Genomic DNA, 20,363 nt, shown 5'->3' with positions numbered 1-20,363 from the left:
CATCTAAAGGACCAACTGAAACTGCATACCTCCATGCTGCAACCAAATATATCATATTCAAATGCTTGCCAACAAAAACAGCTACAACAAAGTCATTAAAAGGTTAGTTAACTTCTAAATTAAATTAACTTTTAAAATTAACAGTTTTCATTTTTTAAAAATTATTAAGTACATAGTAGTTATATTTTTACAAAATAATGTACATTTTTTAAGTATATCTAATTGAAGTTTCATGAATGTAGCCTTGACTACAGCTAAATTAATGTGGCCTTCCAACATGAAAAGGTTCCCGCCCCTGGTCTAGAGGGCTCTAAGGGTACAGAGGAGGGAGACCTTGCTTCTGATTGATTTCTTCAGGAAAGGTGGGGCAAATATGCAAGTCCTTAAATGAATACCAACTTTCCAGCAGGTGAAGGTGGGGGGAGGCTGGGAGATGTAGGGTGAAACAGATGGAGGGAATGGGGGAGTTCCAATTTCAGTGGCTGTAGAGCTCCTATCAGACCAACCCTCACACAGACTGCTCTTATAAACTCTGAACAAAATATAACAAACGACTATCTGAAGGCACTGGAAAGTGACCAAAAGAAAGTAGAAACTGGAGAGGAGTAAACACTTACAAGGGAACAGCACTGGGTACAGCTCCTGTATTTTATGACTGTCTCACCTGAGCACAGGCCCCAGTTGGAGCTTAGAGTGTCTCAAAGTTGAAAAGAAACCCACAGTTTTATTGGTTGAGAAATAAAAGGGCAGATTATAAAGCTACCACAGTGGCCAGAAAATATGGAAAATCCTGGAAGTAACAAAACCACAGAGAGGTGACCCTGAATTCTGCATATAAATGCTGCCCAAATCTCTGAATGATCCAAGCAGATCACAAGCAGCCCGCGTAAGACTGAAAACAAAACAAGACAGACAGACAAACCAAATAATCTGAACAGAACTTTCAGTTGCTACCTTCCACAAGGGAGAGACTTGAGAATTTGGGTCTAGACAATTTAACTGCCTGTTAAAACAAAAAAACAATACTCTTCAAAGGAACAAACAGAATCCACAGTGTTAGTCCCAATGTAAAGGATATAACCCCAAGTACTAGACATATGAAATAAGGGAAAAATGTGAGCCACATTCAAGAAAAAAGAGAATAAACAGAGATTAACTCTAAGGTAACCCAGATGTTGAAAACAACAGGCAAGTATTTAAAAACAGAAAATTACAGTCAAATTTAGCAAGAAAAATATGTTATAATGTAGGCATAAATTTAAAAATCTCAGCAGAGAAAGAGAAACTATAAGAAGAACCAAATATAAATTTAGAGCTGAAAAATAATTTGAAGCAACAGAGTGGAAATAGTGAAATTGAAAAGAGATCAGTAGAAATTACCCCAAAGGAAGCACATAGAGAAAAAAAATTGAGAAAATTTTCATAGACAGAGCCTCAATAACTTATGGGACAATATCGAACAGCTTAACATATGTTTAACTGAAGTCCCAGAAGAAGAAGAGACAGAAAATAGGACAAAAAAGTTGAAGAAATAATACTCAAAAGTTTCCTAAATGCATAAATGAGATACATTTATAGATTCAAGAGCCAGATTAGGTTGGCATTATGCTTTGGAGGTCTATGAGGATCTGTATCACAAATCACCATGTAAGGGAAGTCTCTACCTCACTGGTCACACTGCCACTAGACACTCTACCTGCCAAGCCACCTCACCTACCTCTTTGTAGGCTGGCGCAAAGAAACCCTTGATTCTAAACCTGACCATGTCCCTGCTTTACTGTATGAGCTTGTTCAAGTGTTAGCAATGTCTATCTCATCACACAAACCTGAGAGACAAGATGAGACAACCTAATGACAAGATTAGCATGTGGGAACCACACACAGTGTTTCCTTTCCCTGTGGCCACCAGGAAAGTCAATACTCAGTGCAGTATTTCTGCTACAGCTATCTCCCCTCCCTCCATTCCTTTTTGGTGCTAGAGTTTTCTCCTCTGCATCTATAGTACGTTCATATCTGTGGCTCCCACCTCAGGTCCACTTTGGAGGAATATAGGGACAACAGACAAAAAAAAAAAACACCTGGCTACCCAGGTAGGCCACACCCTCCTGGAAAAGGCCCCAGCAACCTTGGTGATGTCCTGTGACCTGCCATGCAAAGACAGGAAGATATTAAGACAACATAGATGCAGGACTGGCTTTGGGGGCTCTCCTGCAGGCCAGTCCAAGATCCCCTCTCCCCTGCGCAGGCTGCGTGCACCTCCTGTACTGCATGCCCCTCTGGGGAGGCCGGGCTGCACCCTGCCGTGATTTGGTTACCCTATACCTGGCAATGCCTATGTATTCCTGTAATATCCTTGTGCTTGCAAACATCACTATGAAAAATGGCAGGCACTTCATTTTATACAAAGTGTGAGGAATCTTACAAGCACAGATTTCATAACCACATCCACAATTATCTTCTCCTGAACATGGTACTAAGCAGTATCAACAGTGGTTCAGACATACAGTGCAGAATGATGATGGTACCTTACACCCCTCCCTCCGCACAGACGCTTTCCATTGGCCCGGCTGATCCCTGAGGAAAGAGACGTTTCCTGAGGCACTTGTTGAAATTCTTTGCTATGCACATTTACTATGAAGGATAATTTTGCATCCACATTCTGACAAGATACAGTAATAAAGTCTGCAGTGGAAATCTGCATGGTAATTTGCATAAATTGACTCAAGATTCTCTTCTCAGGAAGAGAAATAATGAAAAGGCGTGTATGTACGTCTTCTTTTAGCCTCAGCCAGGCCTGGGCCCAGGGCTGGGGAAGTATTTGTAAGTGGCAGAAAGCAGCTGGGCATGACAAGCCCTTGACAATGAAGCTGCTGTTTGTGCTCTGCTCCACCAACCATTAGATGAAAGTATCAGGGTAAAGTCATGCAAATTAGCATGCAAATGAGCCTGGCAAAAGTTAAGGATTCAGACTGGCAAGTGGGTACTTTAGAAGGAGGAGATGGCAGCCTCTGGAAAACATGTTGGGCAAGATCTGTCCTTGCCAGAAGCTCAATAATGTGCTCTGGGGGAGGGGAGGTGGCTCAGGAGGCCACAGCACAGGTACCTGCATTCTTTCAGACACCTCAAAGTCTGTAGGTTGCTGGTGGCTGCTATTCTACCACTAAAGAGTAGCTTGTCCTTTAGTCAACACCCAATTTAAATATTTATCGCTTGTTCTTTTATTTCTTGATTGTAGTCTGAAATATCAACCAAACAATAAGCTTCTTCAAAAACTTTAAATAAAGGGGTAAATTTCATCACAATCAGCTAGTCTCTTTAAAAGCCGCACACATACACAGGGATGGACATGTGGCCTGAAGCTCCCTGAAAGTTTCCCAAAGGGTGACAAAAAGACCCAAGTGGACAGCTCTCACCTCGGCTCTTATGGTGAAAGATGCTCTAGGTATTGGACTCTTGAGGGCATCTAAGAACTTACCTATGGTAACCTACAAAATGAATAAGGATTACTAAAACCTGGAGCACAGAATTGCATCATAAGTCCAGTCAACTTATTAAATGTATCAGGAGCTACTGGTGGACTCACCCGATATCCATCGGCAACCTCCTACTCCCTTACTTGATGTTACTTTGGCAATTATAAAATCTGAATTCTGCTTTCCTGGCCTTTCCAGAGGCTAAGGTGATGGTGTGACTCAACTCTGGCCAGTAAGACATAAGCAGTCTGCCGGAGGGGAGGGATTCCAGGGAAGCTCTTGTTTTCTTTTGCTGCCTAGCCTGTGACTATGAAGTCTGGAGCAGCAGCAGCCAGCCTGCAGGAATATGAGGAGGGCCCACAGGCCACGGAGGCAAGACAGAACGAGTGCAAGGGTCCGGGGGCCTGCCAGCATCACTGCGCCGCAGCGTGCCAACCACAAGACCCACCATGACTTTGTGCACCTGGAAAACCAAAACCCTTCTATAAGCTACTGTTAGCTATCTTTCCATGCTAGAAGGCAACCACATTCCTGATTTATATGTGCTGACAAAAGAAAGGGAGAGAAGCACAGAGGATAGGAGAAGAGAGAGGGGAAAAAAGATGTTAGAGCTGGGGCAAGTCTGCCCTCACGTGGCCCCAGGCCAGCGTCCAGAGGGAGCACCTGGGTGACCGGTGGTGCCCTAGTGCATCACTGAGGCAGGGTCATCTTGCTACAGTGACTGGCATTCGAATTTCACTATATAATATTGTCACCTCGTATTTTGACCCCAGAACATGATGCTTGCAGAAGATGAAATTTTGCCATATTAATTTAATCAAATCATCGTATTGCTAGGGTTAGCCAAGAACTAGGGTTCAGTGTTCTGCCAGAAGTCTACAGTGTCAAGCACCATCCAGCAAAGTTGCAAAGCACTGCACATTCAGGGATAGTTGGGATACCCACCATATTCCAGGAAGACATTGCTGACAAGTTATCGCTCGTTTCTCTTCATCATTATCAACTTGATTTGTTGTAGAGTTATTGCTGTTTTTGTTTTTCCATACAGTGTGTAGTAACACATTTGTATCAGCAGTGTTTTGGGCTTTTTTTTTTTTTTTTTTTTTTTTTTTTTAGGAGGAGACAGTCTTACTCTGTTGCCCAGGCTGGATTGCAGTGGCGTGATCACAGCTCACTGTAACCTCAAACTCCTGGGCTCAAGCAATCCTCCCAGCTCAGCCTCACAAGTAGCTGGGACTACAGGCATGCACTATCATGCCCCACTTATCTTTTTCATTTTTGGTAGAGACGGGGTCTTGCTATGTTGCCCAGACCGGTCTCAAACTCCTGGCCTCAAGCCATCCTCCCACCTCGGCCTTCCAAAGGGCTGGGATTATAGGTGTGAGCCACTGCACCTGGCTTTGGCCTATATTTTTCCAACATCTTTAACACCTATATTTGGAATGATTTAAATACAAATTAACCACATTCCTACTTCTAAAGTTTATAGTCACTGGTCTAGTTGATACAGGAATTAAATTCCATTCAAATAATTTCCAGGTTAAAAAATACAATACTAAAAAACTGGAAAGCTTGGCCAGGATCTCCCCACTAAGTCACAGGCTTGGGATTTGAACCCAGGTCTACTTTTGAAAGAGAAATAAAGAGCTGAGGCATAAGGAGACATGCTGAATCCTTCTGCCTGGTATGTGCCCCCATTCTGACCACCTCTACCAGGTGCTGGGTGGCTACCTGGATACCACATGGGGACACATGGCATCCTGGATTCTACGGATAAATGGCCCTCCTTCTGTACTCCACCTTCTTTCTACACTCCTGTCCTGGAACACCTGTCAGTTATTAGGGCTTTAGGAATCCAGATTCTATCCAACTTTGCATGGACCAGTGCCTTTCGACAGCCATTCTCAGATGTCCTACTTCCCACTGGATTCGTCCTTTTTCTTTGTATTGATGCCATCAATATTCTTCCGGGGTGTCTGGACAGAAACCTGTGGCCACTCAGGCCTCTTCCTCTTCTGCCTGTACCCACGACACACTCTGTTCACTCAGCCCTTCCACTGTGCTATACTCTCTCCTAAGCCAAGGCTGCTCTCCCCACTCCCACACAGCCCTGCATGGTCCCTCCCTCACCCCTGCCCTGCCTTTCTACACACACAGCTGGATCCGAGTCTGTGAATGCCCTGCCTCCACTGCCGTCACCCCTGCCCCCGGCCTACCTGCTCCAGACCCGCCTGCTACCAGCTCTGTATCTTTGATCCCACCAGTGCCCAGGTCAGGAACCCTCCACTGTGCTCCATGTCTACACAGCGCAGAGCCCAAGACCCCTGGGCCTTCCGCAATCCAGTCACCTGGGCCAACTTATCCACCAGGCATGAGAGGCACAGAGCCCACTGCCCACAAGACTTTTAGGTGCCAACAAAAATGTTTTAGTTTCCATTTCTCTTAAAATAATAATAAGAAATGAATATAATAATAATGAATCTCACCTGAATTATATTCATCTTTATACCAACTAGCTGTAAAAATATATTTTTTGGCCTAGCACTCTGGGAGGTCAAGGTGGGAGGATCACTTGAGGCCAGGAGTTTGAGACCAGCCTGGGTAACATAGGGAGACCTCATCTCTACCAAAAAAAAAAAAAAAAAAATATATATATATATATATATATGTACACACACACACACATATACAGACAGACAGATAGATATAGCCAGGTATGGTCATGTACACCTGCAGTCTCAGCAACTTTGGAGGCTGAGGCAGGAGGATCACTTGATCCTCCTGCCAAGGAATTTGAGGTTGCAGTGAGCTATGATGACGCCACAGCACTCTAGTCTGGGTGACAGAGTGAGACCATTTGTATTTGTGTGTGTGTGTGTGTGTGTGTGTACTTTTTTAATTTTTTTTTTTTTTCAGAAGGAAGAGACCTGTATTAGTTTCCCAGGGCTGTCATAACAAAGTACCACAGACTGGATGGCTTAAACAACAGACATTTACTCTCTCTCGGTTCTGGAGGCAGAAGTCTACGACCAAAGCGTTGGCAGGGCTGGCTTCTTCTGAGGCCTCTCTCCCTGGTTTGTAGGTGGCCGTCTTCTGCCTGTGTCTTCACCCTGTCTTTCTCTGTACATGTCTGTGTCCTAATCTCCTCTTCTTACAAGGACACAGTCACACTGCATAGGGCCCACACTAGTGACCTCCTTTTTCTTCTGTACAGACCCTATCTTCTGTCTCATTCTGAGGTACCAGGGCTTAGGCCTTCAACATATGAATTTTGAGGAGATACGATACTATTCAACTCGTATTGGGGCCCATGAAGTCGAAATGCAGTCCTGCCAATAATCCATCCACAGGCCCCACTATCACCCTCCATCCAACGGCTGAGCCACTCTCCCACCACCCACACTCTAGAACACAGCGATGGGTCACGACACCTTGGCCTTTCATGAATGCCTCCCGTCAGCGTGCAAGCATCCTCCCTCCAGCGTGGCTGCATCAAATCCTCCCTGTCCTTCCCCGCCTGGCTTCCACTCTTTCCTCCAGGAAGGCCTTCCCGCCCTTGAGAACAGCCACTGACCCCTGGCTTATCTGCTGCTCCAGGCACCCAAGGGACCCCACCACCATTAGCGCACAATTCTTCCATCACTCTTCATGACCTTGAGCAATAATACAGAATGGGGGAATGAGCAGGAGGGTGCTTGGAGGACAACAGTCTACTGTGGCGTGAGCTCTGTGACCACACTAGGGGTAGCGGCGAGCCCTGCCCCTGTGCTTTGAGCATGGCACTCACCCAGGATCTGCCTCCTTGCAGGTTGGCAGCTTGGTCACCTGACAACAGGATGTACCCCTCAGAGCTGCATGCCCAGAACAGTGCACACACACACCCTGGCTGATGGACTGGCAGGACTCTGTCATCAGCCTTTGGGATGGATGCAGCATCCCTATGCCCTGGGGATCACATCCCAGCTGCACTTGATTTGGCTCTTCTTAGTCTCCTGCCTCTTCCTGATCAAGTGCTCCATGCTGTGGCCACAAGAGCCCTCTCCCCCAAGCCCTGGGCACTGACCGGCATCTTGTCTAAGTGCACGCCCTCTTCAAGGTGAGGCACCAGTCACCTCCCCACCCATCAGAGGGAACATCTCTCTCCTGGCCATCTCCACTGGTGTGGGCTCTTTGGAAGGCAGGGCCCCCATACCATACATGTCCTTACAGGGGAACCACCAGCAAAAGGTGCTCAGTGGCCTCAGAATCTTCCCTGAAGTCTTCTCACCCCTTTCCCATTCTTTCAGTGGGGAGCAACCACAGACCAACGTCCATGAGCATGGGAGTGTGTCCACAGAGAACCTTCTGGCTTGACCCATGCCCAGGTCCGCTTTCCCCACTGAGCCCTACCTCAGGCACAGCAGCAAAGGTGGCATGGGGGCTATTTCAGGCCTGAGGCTTGGTTCCTTAAGGTGGTGCTGTCCAAGCCTGGCAACCTCTGGACCACCTGAGTCTGGCTGGACAAGCATTAGCAGAACTTGCTGCCCCAGAAATAGAGACATCAGGGCACCTAGCACGACATCAGATAAAGCACAGCTTTCCACACACTGTGATCCTGCACATGTGCCCCTCCCTGAGCAGCTGGAACGTGCAGCTTACGTGCCCAGCTGCAGCCCCCTCCTCTCTGAACGGCCAAACCATCAGGGAGGGGCAGGCGCTGGTTTGGGGGCTGAGCAGCCAGATTGATGCCCTGTAGACCCAATGACCAGGCCCCAGTAAACGCTCATATTTACTTCATTAAATCACCTTACAAATACTACACAAAGTAATCATTTGGAGAAACCTCATGAGAACAAAAGGTCAACGGTTTCCTGACTTGTGCATAACGTGAGGTCCAGGGACGGGCCAGTGGGCTCCAGCCTTGGCTGTAAGTTCCTTGTGATCACCTCTGAAGTTTTAAAAATGCTAATGCCTGAGCCAGCCTGTAACTCTCCTGGCCATCCCTGCCCCCGACCTGGCAGGCTCTGCCAGGCTGCACTGGCTGATGGATCTTTGTGCAGGGGACAACGTGGGGGGAGGTGAAGTTCACTCCCCAAAGCCCTTGAGAGTCTCGTCTACTTCCCCAATGCCTCTGCCACCACATTAAGAAAAACAAAACAAACAAAATAACATTTTCCCTTCTTCGTCTCCAGAGAATTCATTAAAATGAGCCTATTTGTGCACAGAATTGGAAGTCTGGCCTTCCAGCCTAATTACCGTTTTTAAAGTACTGGGAAAGGAATTCCACCTGCTGCAATATTTTTTAAAAGTCAGAAAAGCCAGAGATGGAGAGGACAGTTGTCTCTCTGGGATTTCTCTCCATTTTGCCATGACATTGGGTCTCTGAGACCCTTCTGTCTGATGGGGTCTAAAACCCCAGGCAGACAGTGTGTCTCCAAGCCACTTTTGTGCCAGCGGGCATTTGTGACACCAACTATGGCCAGGCCTTGTGCTGGGCCCATGAATGCAGCAGTGGGTCCCAGGGGGCCCTGGCCTTAGCCAAACCCAGGGCCCAACTCAAAGCCAGAAGCATGTGAGTTGCCACAGAGCTGGGAAGCTGTATTAGCCCCGAGGACAGCGTGCTACAGGAGATAGGGCCGTGGAGAGCATGGGAAGGGCCTCCGTGCTCAGAGCAAACATTTGCTCTAGTCCTTGATGAGTCAGGAGAATTTTCACAGCAGAGAAGAGAGGAAAGGGCATGCCAGCAGAGACAGTGACATGAGCCAAGGTGGGAGCATGACAGTGTCACCGCATGGGGAGCAGCGAGCAGGGAAACCTGCCAGATCATGGAATGCGGGACAAGCTGTGGGTGACGGGAGATGACACTGGATGTGGAGCTGCGGTGAGATTTTGAGGAGCTCAAATGACACAGGAGGGAGCTGGAGGCTTTGATCCACACCGCTGGGGACTGCTGCGAAGGCCATGGGGCCACCTCTGCCACCCACCACTGCCGAGAACACCAACCAGCCAAGAGTCTCACTGTCTTCAATGGGACACCAACGGGAGACATAAGTAACTTAATATTCAAAAAATCAAATAATCAAAATAATATACGAGATCACTCATACATACAAACACACACAGACGCACACAGACACACACAACAAAATAAATGAATACCAAATCAGACTTTAGAAATTAAGTCCATTAGAGCTGTCATCTCTAATGCGAACTGACGCAAGGGTACAAAGCCCTTGTCTAGGAAGGGCACAACAAAGAAAAAGTGTGACCCATCAGGCTGGGTGCCGTGGCTCACGCCTATAATCCTAGCAATCTGGGAGGCCGAGGCGGGAGGATGGCTTGAAGTCAGGAGTTCGAGATCAGCCTGAGCAAGTGAGACCTCAACTCTACTAAAAATAGAAAAATTAGTCGGGCATGGTGGCACATGCCTGTAGTCCCAGCTACTCGGGAGGCTGAGGCAGGAGGATTGCTTGAGCCCAGGAGTTTGAGGTTGCTGTGAGCTAGGCTGACACCATGACACTCTAGCCTGGGCAACAGAGTGAGACTGTCTCAAAAAAAAAAAAAAAAAGAAAAAGAAAAATGCATTATTATTTGTCTATATCCTAAGGAAGAAAAGAATATCCTTTTTCTTAAAAATAGTTGAAATGATTAAGTTTGGTGCTTTTTGCAAAATGCTATAGTTGCAAGGAAAATTCACTTTACTTGCACAAACCTCCCCATTCACCTGTGGTACCAGAAAAGCCCATCACACAGGCCTCTCCAGGGATAGAAGTGCCTCAGCAACCGTGTGTGTGTGTGTGTGTGTGCGTGTGTGTGTGTGCGTGCGCGCACACACAGGCATGTGTGTGTGGGTGGGGGGAGGAGAGAGAAAGTCCCAGCAAACACAACCACTCTTGAAGAGCGAGATCTCCTACACTCTTTCATCTCTCATTTTTCGTCTTGTTCCTCTTCTACATTATGCTCCCACCCCAAGTAACCAAACACTACAATGGTTTAGCCATACCAAAATGTGTCTTCTCTCTATTTTTAGAATTTCCCTGGAAAATGTTGCCTTTACTGAGGTCTGGATTTTCATTCGGCCTCAAGATCGTTACTGGGATGTGGCCAGTCTATAGTTGGGAAGCTCCTCCATTGCAAAATGACATCCCAAGATCTGGGAACCATTCCACTCTTATCACAGCTTAGCAAGCCCCAAGGAGAGGCCGGCGGGCTGCCGGGTAGGTGGACGGGGGCACCCGGGACCTCACCTGGTAGGTGTTGTCGAAGCTGTCATACATGAACCTCGTGATCAGAGACGTCTTCCCGACTGCAAAAGAAGAAGAAGAAGAGAGGTATTCAGCCACGGCCTCTGAGCTAGGCTCTTCTAAACACACCACATGTGAAGCAAACAGGTAACAAAGCAAAAAAGCATGGAGGAAAAGCCGAGTTGCAGAAACACAGCAGTGGGAGGCAGGCCCCTGGGAGGGACATTGAGACAGGAAGCTGAGTCTCTACACCAGGGAGATGGGCTTCGGGGGGTGCCTGCTAGGCACCAGAGTGCTGCCAAGGAGGAGGCCTCCCACTGCTGCGAGAATTCCCACTACTCAAACTGAGGTCTTCCTTGACTCAGGAGGGCCCGGCTGATGCAAGAACCATATAGGATATGAAGAATCTGAGCAAGTGGGCACAAAACGAGACGTTCCTCTCACACTGGCCTGTGTTCACCTGGAAATACCACCTTGTCTTTGGTCAAGCACAGGGATGGAAGCCTGTTCTTTACTTCCTGTTCATTCAGCCTGGGGATCTGTTAGGAAAGTGGCTTTCCAAGGCACCAGGGACAGGGGAAGCAAATGGGTCACTTCCCAGCATCTCTCATGGGTAGGGCTATTCTTTGCAGTACGTGCCTGACCGTCCAGCTCACTGCAGGGTGTTTAGCATCCCTGGCCCTGCTGGATAAATGCTAGAAGGATCACCCACACATTTGCAAATGCCATGTAAGGGCAGTGATACCTCCAGCTGAGAATCACTGGCATGGCTGAGAGAAACTAGGACGTCTCTTGGGAATCCCACAAATGCTGCTAATTTCCCAAACTGCAGGGTTTGGCTTCTGACCTAACCCTGTGCAGCTCCCCAGGGCCCTGGCGGTGGCAGAAGTGCCAGTGCTGCGTTTCTAACCATCTGAGGGGAGGGGGAAGGGCAGTAAAGGGACATTTGCTAGGACAGGCCCTGTATGGACGCTTCTCTGCACTGTCCCACCACATCTCTGCCACGGCCCTGGAAGGCTCTGTGGGGGGGTTTGCCCAGCTGTGCCAGTGCAAAGCCTTCTCTGCTATGCTCTGCAGGAGACAGGTAATGCTGGCAGGGAAGGGCTCACCATTCTGCCTCTTCCCATTTACCTGGCGGGAGGGACATCACGGGCTGGGCCTGGGTTGGGGGAACTGGCTGGTCCCTGCCTAGATGGAGCAGGGCAACCCAGCTCCTTGGAAAAGGCCCCTTCCCAGTTCTGAGGCCTCAGTGGTGCACCAAACAACAGACAAGTGCGGTCACCTCCTCGCAGCCAACGTTTGCCAAAGGGAAGACGATCATCTTCTAGCCAGAAGCAGCACTAGACAGACTGTGTTTGTGCCAAATTCAGAAGGCCCCATCTTTGATTAAAATTGGTTAGCTGGATTCACATCCTATGGGGATACTTTTCAGCTGGGTCACCTTGAGGTGGTCACTGCCCCTCTAGACCTCAGTTCCTTGTTTTAAAATGGGTGTAATAAGATCAAAGAATCAGAGGGCTATAGTAAGAAATAAGGCATCGAAGGCGCAAGGAACATAGGAAATGCTTAAAAGTGGAAGGAGATAGCAGGTAACTGAGATAGCTGAGGAAGTTTCCAGAATATCAGATGGAAAAAAAAATACCACCAACACTGTTGAATAGTAAAGAATTTGACTCATCTTTGTCCCTGGTTCCTGGGAGGTCTTTATATTGTTGGAATTTCCTAACGTGAGTTTTTTGTTATTCCTGAGCTCCTTCCATCATACCTGAGTTTATGCTAATGAGGTGACTTATGGTGGGCCCCCAGATGGCTTCAAAATGGGGCTGGCCGTGCCTGACCATGTGATTAGAAGAGGGGCCTTAAGGCCAATCCAACCGCTGCAGAAGGAAGAGAGGCTGGAGATCGAGTTCAATCATTTTGCCAATGAGTTGGACAATCATGCCTACATTATGAGACACCAATAGAAACTCTGGACACTGAAGCCTGGTGGAGTCCTGGTTAGTGAACACATTGACGTGCTGGAGAGGGTGACATGCCCTGATTCCACAGGGAGAGGGCCTAGACGTCCTGCATTCAGGACCCTCCCAGACCTCACCCTGTGTGTCTCTTCATTTCTCGATCCTAATATGTAGCCTTTATGATAAAACTACAATCCTAAGCACAGTGCTTTCTGGAGTTCTGTGAAACAGTCCAGTGAATTATTGAATGGGGGGTAGGTTACAAAAACCACCTGGATTTGCAATCAGTTGGTCAGCAGTGCAGGTATCGGGGGCTCCCACTCACGGCTGGTGTCTGAAGCAAGGTTGTCTTGCTGGGGACAATGCCCCTAGAGTCTGATGCCTATTCTGGGTGGTCAGTGCAAGAACTGCATTGCAGGACACCAGCCGGTGTGAGAATAGCCGCATTTCTGAAAGAACACCTCTGGGGGAGCCATGATGCACTCAAGATCTCTTCTAATTTTACCTGGAAACAGCCCTTTGAGCTTGCCATAGAAATTAGGCTACAAAGAGCTTTCCAACTGCTTTAAATTTCCCTTAAAATTCACATGAAGGTGAGAAGTGGGGGGCCTCCCACACATGGAGGATCAGCTCTGAGGCCCCAAAGCCACAGGCAGACCTGACCAGGAACTGCTAAGAGGGCCACAGAGCGAGAAAAGTGGGGCAACCCTGAGCCAGCAAGAGGCAGATGAAGTCAGAGAGATCTCAGCAAACTCCTTTTTGAGAGGCAGTGGAAAGTTCCGGCCTTCTCAGGAAGAGGGGGATCCCAGGGCGCACTGGTAACTTCCGTGGGCAGTGTCACTCTGCATCTTACACCTCAGGGAAAAGGAGCAAGCCTCAGGGAGCAGGGCAGGGAGACAGGCAGGAAGACTGATTCTCTTCTCCAACAGGTTCTTCCCTGGGGCCATTGAGCAGGCAAAGAGAGACAGTGGAATCCCGGAAAGCCACTAAAAGAACAGGAAGTTCATGGAGTAGCTGAGAACACAGAAATCCCCATAATGCTTTCTTATGCCAAGTTGCTCCTTCTCCAGACACCAGCCACTGGCAGCGGATTTGTACTGGCTCACAGGATAAGGTCTAGGTGGAAGGAGAACAGCCCAGGAAAACAAGTTGCTTATTGGGACCATGTAGCAGGAAACTTTAGGAGCAGGGTCCTAGCTAGTGTCAATATTTTCTGAGCATTTCCACAATAACTGTAGTAGGGAGCACATGACCCCAGTATTTACAGAGCATGTTCCAGGCACACGCTAGGGGCTGTGCCAGGCCCGGGATTTACATACAGCAGTAAGTAGAGGACATGTAGCACCTGGTCTCTGGAAGCTTGCAGCAACACTGGGCTAAGCCCTTAGCTCCACCCCGTTTAGCCTCAATGCTGGGTGGGTACTCGTGTCATCCCCATTTTACACAAGGGGCAGTCAGTTGGTAGCTACTGGCCCAGGGTCAGAGCCACATGGGGCCAAGATGTGGCTGTTGGACAAAGAGTCCGGCTCCTATCCAGGCCTTCCCTGGTGTCTGTGGGTCATGCTGTTTCTGCCAGGTCATTTATGGCCACCAGTATGGATGTCACCAAGCTCCAGGGACTAGTCCCTGCCAAGGCTCCTTTCTCTTGGGACTGGCTGGAGTCAGGGGCCATTCCCCATTTGTGAAGAGCCTAATCTAATCTGGAAGGTCAGAAACTGGTAACTGAAGCACATTGAAGGTGCCCTGTGGGACCCAAGGAAGGCTCGGGAAACGAGGGTGGGTGGATTTGAACACATGTGGCCCAGCACCCCAACTGAGGCCTGCACTGAATGGGGAACTCATTCTTGCTTTGCCACAAAAGGGAATGACTTCATACTATTCTCCCAGGCCCATTTTTTTCTCATTTTTCAGAACTGAAGCCTTTTCCCCCGCCTCAGAGACCACCCCCATTGCCGTTGCGCTGCCAGGATGCTGTGGCTCAGATCCCCGTCTGAACTTGTCAGCTTGGCTCTGCTGCGCAGACCCCTCCAACAGCTCCCCATTTCCTGCAACATTGTGCCCTGTCCCCACGACTCTCCCATACACACCCCACCCTCCAAACCAGCCCATCCTCCTTTTCTCCGAAGTGCACTGCTAGTCAGAATGGGGTCCTGTCACACTTGTATCTGGGAAAAACGCAGTAAGCCCTTCCCCAAGCATTTCCTAGCCCCCTGTACTTGGGCGTGGTTCCCGATGGGTCCAGCGCACCTTTTCATCCTTTCCCGGCAACCACAGGCCCCATGGCGACATCTGCACTCTTCATTTCTGGTCAGCGTCCCGTCTCAGCACCCACCTTGAGCAAGTCTCTGACTGCAGGGCCTCTGCCCTGACCCAGGCCCCACTCATCTGCAGGGGACCACCGACCAGCTCTCAGAGCAAAGCGTGGGCGTGACACTACTAGATGTGAACTGCAGGGACAGGCGTCCTCCGCACTCCGCCTTTGGGGAGCTTCTGTAGACCTGCGGCAAGCTGATCGAAAGGCAGTCCTCTTGCCCACTTCTGCCCAGCCTCTGTCACAGCATCAAATAAAGGAGCTGGGCAGGTTGGGGGCTGCTCTGTGCTAAGCTCCTCTCCCTCTAAAGGACAGAAGCCCCTTTCTCAGCCCACACCTGCCCGCAACAACCTCCTGGGAGGAAGGCATGGGACCTACGAATGGAGAGCCTGCGCCCCCATCCACCTGGCCCCCTCTCATTCTCCCAGCTATGAAGGGTGGACAAGACAGCGGGAATTGTCACCTGGCTGGGCACTACCTCTCGGCCTGAGGGGCAGTGGCATGGATGGCAGGCGGGGGAGGAGCAGGAGACTGTCACTGTGGCCCTGCCCTGCAACAGCCACTGGAGCCTCCCAGGGAGCCGTCCTCCCCACGCAGCTCTGTCCTCAAGGTCACACTGCTGCACTCCCAACAGCAGCTCTTGGACACCACCGCAGCACAGCAGAGCTTTTTCTGGGGACAAAGATTCAGCTCCACTGACAGGATTTTATTAAAAATAAGCAGGCAAATCATTATTGAGCTTTTTTATTTCCTCTCGGCTCATGGCTCAGCAATATTCTTGTAATCTTCTGGTAGTTTAGTCCCACATGATTAAGCAGGGAGATGCATTTTTTCTTTTTCAACCAAATGAAAGTAAGAAAATTCATTACTGAGCATTTACCAGGAGACTCTAGAAAGGAGGAAAGGAGACTCTTACGGGGCCTCCATTTGGCACCAGACAAGGAAGCTGCAGCTTCATTCAGGCTCTCGTTTAATATTCAGCACGATCCAACCAGTCAGTTATTGTCCCCAAGGTCACAGAGCTGGTGAGCGGCGGAGCAGCGTCGGGAGTACAGATGTGAGGCCACAGTCGATGCCTCGCCCACTCTGTTGCCCTGTGACAGGCAGTGGACCCCAAAGACAGGGCTGCAGGTGGCTGGGCAGGTAGGGCGGCTGCAAGGAGGCAGGGTTGCGTGTGGAAGGGTGTGGGTGGGCAGAGGGGGCATTGCAGGCAGAGGGAGCAATGTGTGCAAACGTACAGAGGCAAGGAGATAAAACGCTCATGAGAAGGAAAAGAAGCAAGAGGCCAGGTTGCCACAGGGCACACACTTGGAGGCCCCCCAGTCTGATCCTTCTCAGGGAAAATGGAGCCAGACACAGCATGGGAGGAGAGGGGTGAGTGGCAAACAATGTTCAAGGACGCTCCATGTGGCTGTCAGGTCTCTGGAGCCAGCTGTGAAGGGAGAGGGGGTGCACGGCTTTGCACGGTGGTGGGGCAGGTGCCAGAAGGAGCATGGATTCCCACCCAAGGGTAGTGGGGGCTTCATAAGGGCCTTACGCAGAGTGGTGGTATGAACACATGTGGCAGTTCGTAGTTCCCATGTGGCTGCATAAAATATTCCCTATCCCACATGCTCTTCTTATAATGCAACCCTGACACTCCATCACGGGGTGAACCTGGGTGAATCTAGGGCAGAAATGGCACCGTGTGACTTCCAAGGCCAAGCTGGCAAGAACAGAACAGCTTCTGCCGGAGTGCACTCACGCTCACACACCTCAGAAGTGAGGCCTTCGACCCAGCTACCATGCTGTGAGGAAGCCCAAGGTAGCCTGCGTGAGGGAGACCATGCGGAGATGCCCACGTGGCAAGGAACGCAGGCCCCCAGCCAACAGCTGGCATCACCCGGCAGCCCTGTGAGTGAGCGAGCGAGCCTTCAGATGACTCCAGCCCACAGCCCACGAGCCACCTTCAATGCTGCATGGAACAAAGACAGGCTTTCCCTGCACAGCCCTGCTCAAATTACAAATTTGTCAGCAACGTAAATATTCACACTGTCTTGAGCCACTAAGTTTCGGGGTGGTTTGCTACACAGTACTAGGTAATCAGAACAGCAGACCTGTGCTTTAGGAAGAAAACTTACGCTGCTTGGGAGAATGGCCTACTGAGGCCAGATGGGAGGCAGGAGTCTGGCCAGAGATGGAGGAGCTCAGTCAAAGCAGAGGCAGCGGGGCTGGGGAGAAACAGAGAGCAGAGGAGGAGACAGGACCCAGCGAATAGTCAGACTCAGAGGAGAGCCCAGGACACCTCCCTGTCACCTGGCTTTGTGACCAGCAGATGATGGAGCCATTCCCCAAGCCCAAGCAGATTGGACGAGGAACAAATACCAAGCAATCACCTTAGATTCAGGGCACCCATAAAAGCCTTCTTTTTAATTGTCAGCCCAAAGCACAAACACCAGCACTGTATTTGGGAAAAACAATTAATAATAATCAATCCCATGAGCTAGGGATCTAAGGTTGTCTGTCATTATTGGCATCACCTAGGAACAGTTATTGTCTTGCCCGCGTGAGAGCTGCTGGCCCAGGGGTCTTACGCACTATCCATCCAGAGGAGCTCTCCCCACACGCCCCGAGAATCCCACCAATGCAGGATGCACTGAGTGCTGGCCCTTCGCCAGCCGCTATCAGCCCCCTACTGGCCCCATCTCAGCGGGGGGCCCCAGGTAAACAGAGTTCTGTACATTCTGGTGGCTTCTACACAGCTGCAGAGGACAATGCGGCTTCTCTATCTGGTGAGCAGGCGCCCACTGGGGCTTACTCTGTGCCAGACCTGAGCCGGGTGCAGGATCCGTGGTGGCAAAGCAGAGGCACATCTGCCCTCGAGCAGCCCACGTCCAGCGGCGCAGCTGGACTGAGATGGAAACACCTAAAATGCCAGGAACACGGCGGGAGGGCTCCTCAGAGGCCCACAGAAAGGAAAGGCCCCTTTCTGCTGGGGGAAGCACAGTAACCCCCAGAGGAGGTGGCGTTTGGGCTGGGTCTTGACTGGTGGGGATGGAGGAGCAGAGGGAAGGCAGTCCTGGGGATGGGCTGGACAGAGCCACGGGGACGTGGGGCGAGGTGCCCTCTGCTCACAATCACATACCCACATTTCCCCACAGCTGCCACGTGAAGCCAGACCCACCCGGAACCTTGGGGTCAGTGCCCATGAGGACTCCTGGGCTTGGCTTGTGCCCAGGTCACAGGCTGAAGGCTGCGTGGACTGTGAGTCCCCAAACTCCTGCTCTGACGCCACCACCTTGCATGAAGGCCAGCTCTCCTCCCCGTCAAATCCACAGCGCATGTGGGTGTGTAGAGAGACTGCTATGAGGGCCAGAAACAGGGCAGAACATGAGGCAAAGCACAGAAATCGGCTGGAGACTCCACGGAGCCATTGCCAAGACCTGGCAGAAGGTGCACCACCCACCGGCCAGCCTCTCGCCGAGCCCAGCCAGAACCTTAGCCACAATCTGCTCCTGGCCGCACGTCCACGTTTGCCACCCACACCAGCTCCTCACAGCTCCAGGACAAGCAGTGGGATCCTGCCTGGTCCTCCTGGTGTCCTCAGAGCTGGGCCTGGGGCCTGGCATAACTCATTAACATTCCTAGGCCACCCTGGCAGCTGCCCACCTCTCCCGTGCCTTTGCCTGCAGGAGAGCCATCCTCACGCCAGGGAAAGGGTCTCTGCATCCCGGGCCCATAGCCCCATCAGCCAGGCCCATCTCAGAGCATGTCTGTGGCTGTCAGGAGGAGGTCCTCGGGGCTGACGAGGCAAATATGCTTCCTCACAGCGCAGGCCAGCAACCTAGTCCTAGGATGGGCCTGCTGACTCAGCCATCCCATCAGCTCAGCTTCCAGAACAGAAATGGGCACTGCTGAGTGAATGTGGGAAGGGCCTGCAGAGGGGCTCGGCCTTTGTCCCGGGAAGGCGGCCAGGCCACCCTGGCCCAGCATCCCTGCTGTATGGGGCCTCAGGAAGCCTCCACCATCCTTGCAGCCTCGGCTCTCCAAGTCCCCCCTTACCGGCCTAACTGTGGGGTGCATGGCCCCCAGACCCTGTGGTGACAACAGTAACAGGCAGAGACACCAGCAACATCTGTCCGAGTCTTATTTCCTTTCGCCCTGTTTTTATAAAACAGAAATTCCAGCCCCGTCTTTCTGGAAAGGCTGATAAACCTGGGGGCCGGGTTCCCCACTCCCAGCACCCCACCCCACCACTGTGTGCTCTGAAAAGTGGCCCAGACCAGGGCACACAGCTTCGGCAGCTCCACCTGAGCCCTGAGGGGCTGGCTGGCCCACTGTAGGCTAAATGCGGAAACACGTGAAAAATCCCATTTCAAACCATCCCCCAGAAGACTCAGACGGTAATTAAGAAATATGCAAAGCTCTTCATTGGACACTTTAATTAAGTGTGCTAATTCCCTCTGCCAGAGGATGCTCAGCCGTCTGGGCCTCACCCAGGGAAGAGGGAACGGGGAGGGCAGAGGGGAGGAAGGGCTGGAAGGCAGAGGAGGGAGGAGATAGACAGCAGGACAGGGTGCCGGTTGGTCTGACCCAGGCCTTTTCTCCTGACCCATGCTTGACCACCTCACTTTCCCACTTGGCATCCTATTTCCCTGTCCTCCATCCAAGCCCAGGGATCCCAGGAAGCCTGCCCTTCAGAGCAAGAAGGAGCAGGAAGAGTATGTCCTAAACGATCCCATCAGTGTAACAGTCTACAGAGGAAAGGTAAAATAAGGTAAAGTCCCTTGTGACCAGGAAACCTAACACTGCAGACGGGCAGTGTTCCCAGTATCCAAGAGGCCACAGGGTGTTCCCAGGAGGGCTGGTCCCCCAGGAGTTCCTGCTGAATACCTCCAAGGCAGGCCTGGGGTTGCCAGGGACATGATGGCCTGCTGGGCTCCACATGGTGGCCCTGCTGGGGACTGGAAGGTTCAGGCTCAGTTTCCCCTCCTATACCAGCACCTTGGCCCTCTTCCTGCTTCTTTTCCTAGAGGCTCCACCTTCAGCACAAGGAAGCAAGTTCCAGGGAAACAGGCTGCCAGCAGGGCTTAGCTGGGAGAAGCCCCATCCTCAGGTGTGCAACCATGCCTCTGGCCGCCACGGAGGGCGGGCACGCCAGCTCTCCCGCCGTGTGCAAGGTGCCCTCATCTTTGCTTTCCTCTCTGGCTTCCTTTCTCTTTTTTAGCTCCCCCTGCCCCACCAGGTTCACTAAGGTATAACTGACAAACAAAAACGGCTTATATTCAAGGTATGCAACGTGATGTTTTGATATATGTATATATTTGACGCTTGAACAATACAGGGGGTAAGGGCACTGACATCCCAAGCAGTTGAAAATCTGTGTGCAAATTTTGAGTCCCCCAAAACTTAACTAATA

At 50.6% G+C, this 20,363-nt stretch overlaps 1 protein-coding gene across 1 annotated transcript in view; it reads right to left on the bottom strand.

Moving 5' to 3' along the window:
- RAB6B (RAB6B, member RAS oncogene family) overlaps positions 1–20,363 on the bottom strand; it is a 66,755-nt gene that overhangs the window by 25,469 nt on the left and 20,923 nt on the right. The window contains exon 2 of the mRNA XM_012766837.3: positions 10,700–10,758. Coding sequence (XP_012622291.1) covers positions 10,700–10,758 — 59 coding nt within the window. The remainder of the gene's footprint in view (positions 1–10,699; positions 10,759–20,363) is intronic.

The sequence above is a fragment of the Microcebus murinus genome, chromosome 1 (genome assembly GCF_040939455.1).
Source record: "Microcebus murinus isolate Inina chromosome 1, M.murinus_Inina_mat1.0, whole genome shotgun sequence".
NCBI lineage: Eukaryota > Metazoa > Chordata > Mammalia > Primates > Cheirogaleidae > Microcebus > Microcebus murinus.
The sequence above is the reverse complement of the archived record's forward strand: the minus strand, read 5'-3'. Positions and strand labels throughout refer to the sequence as shown.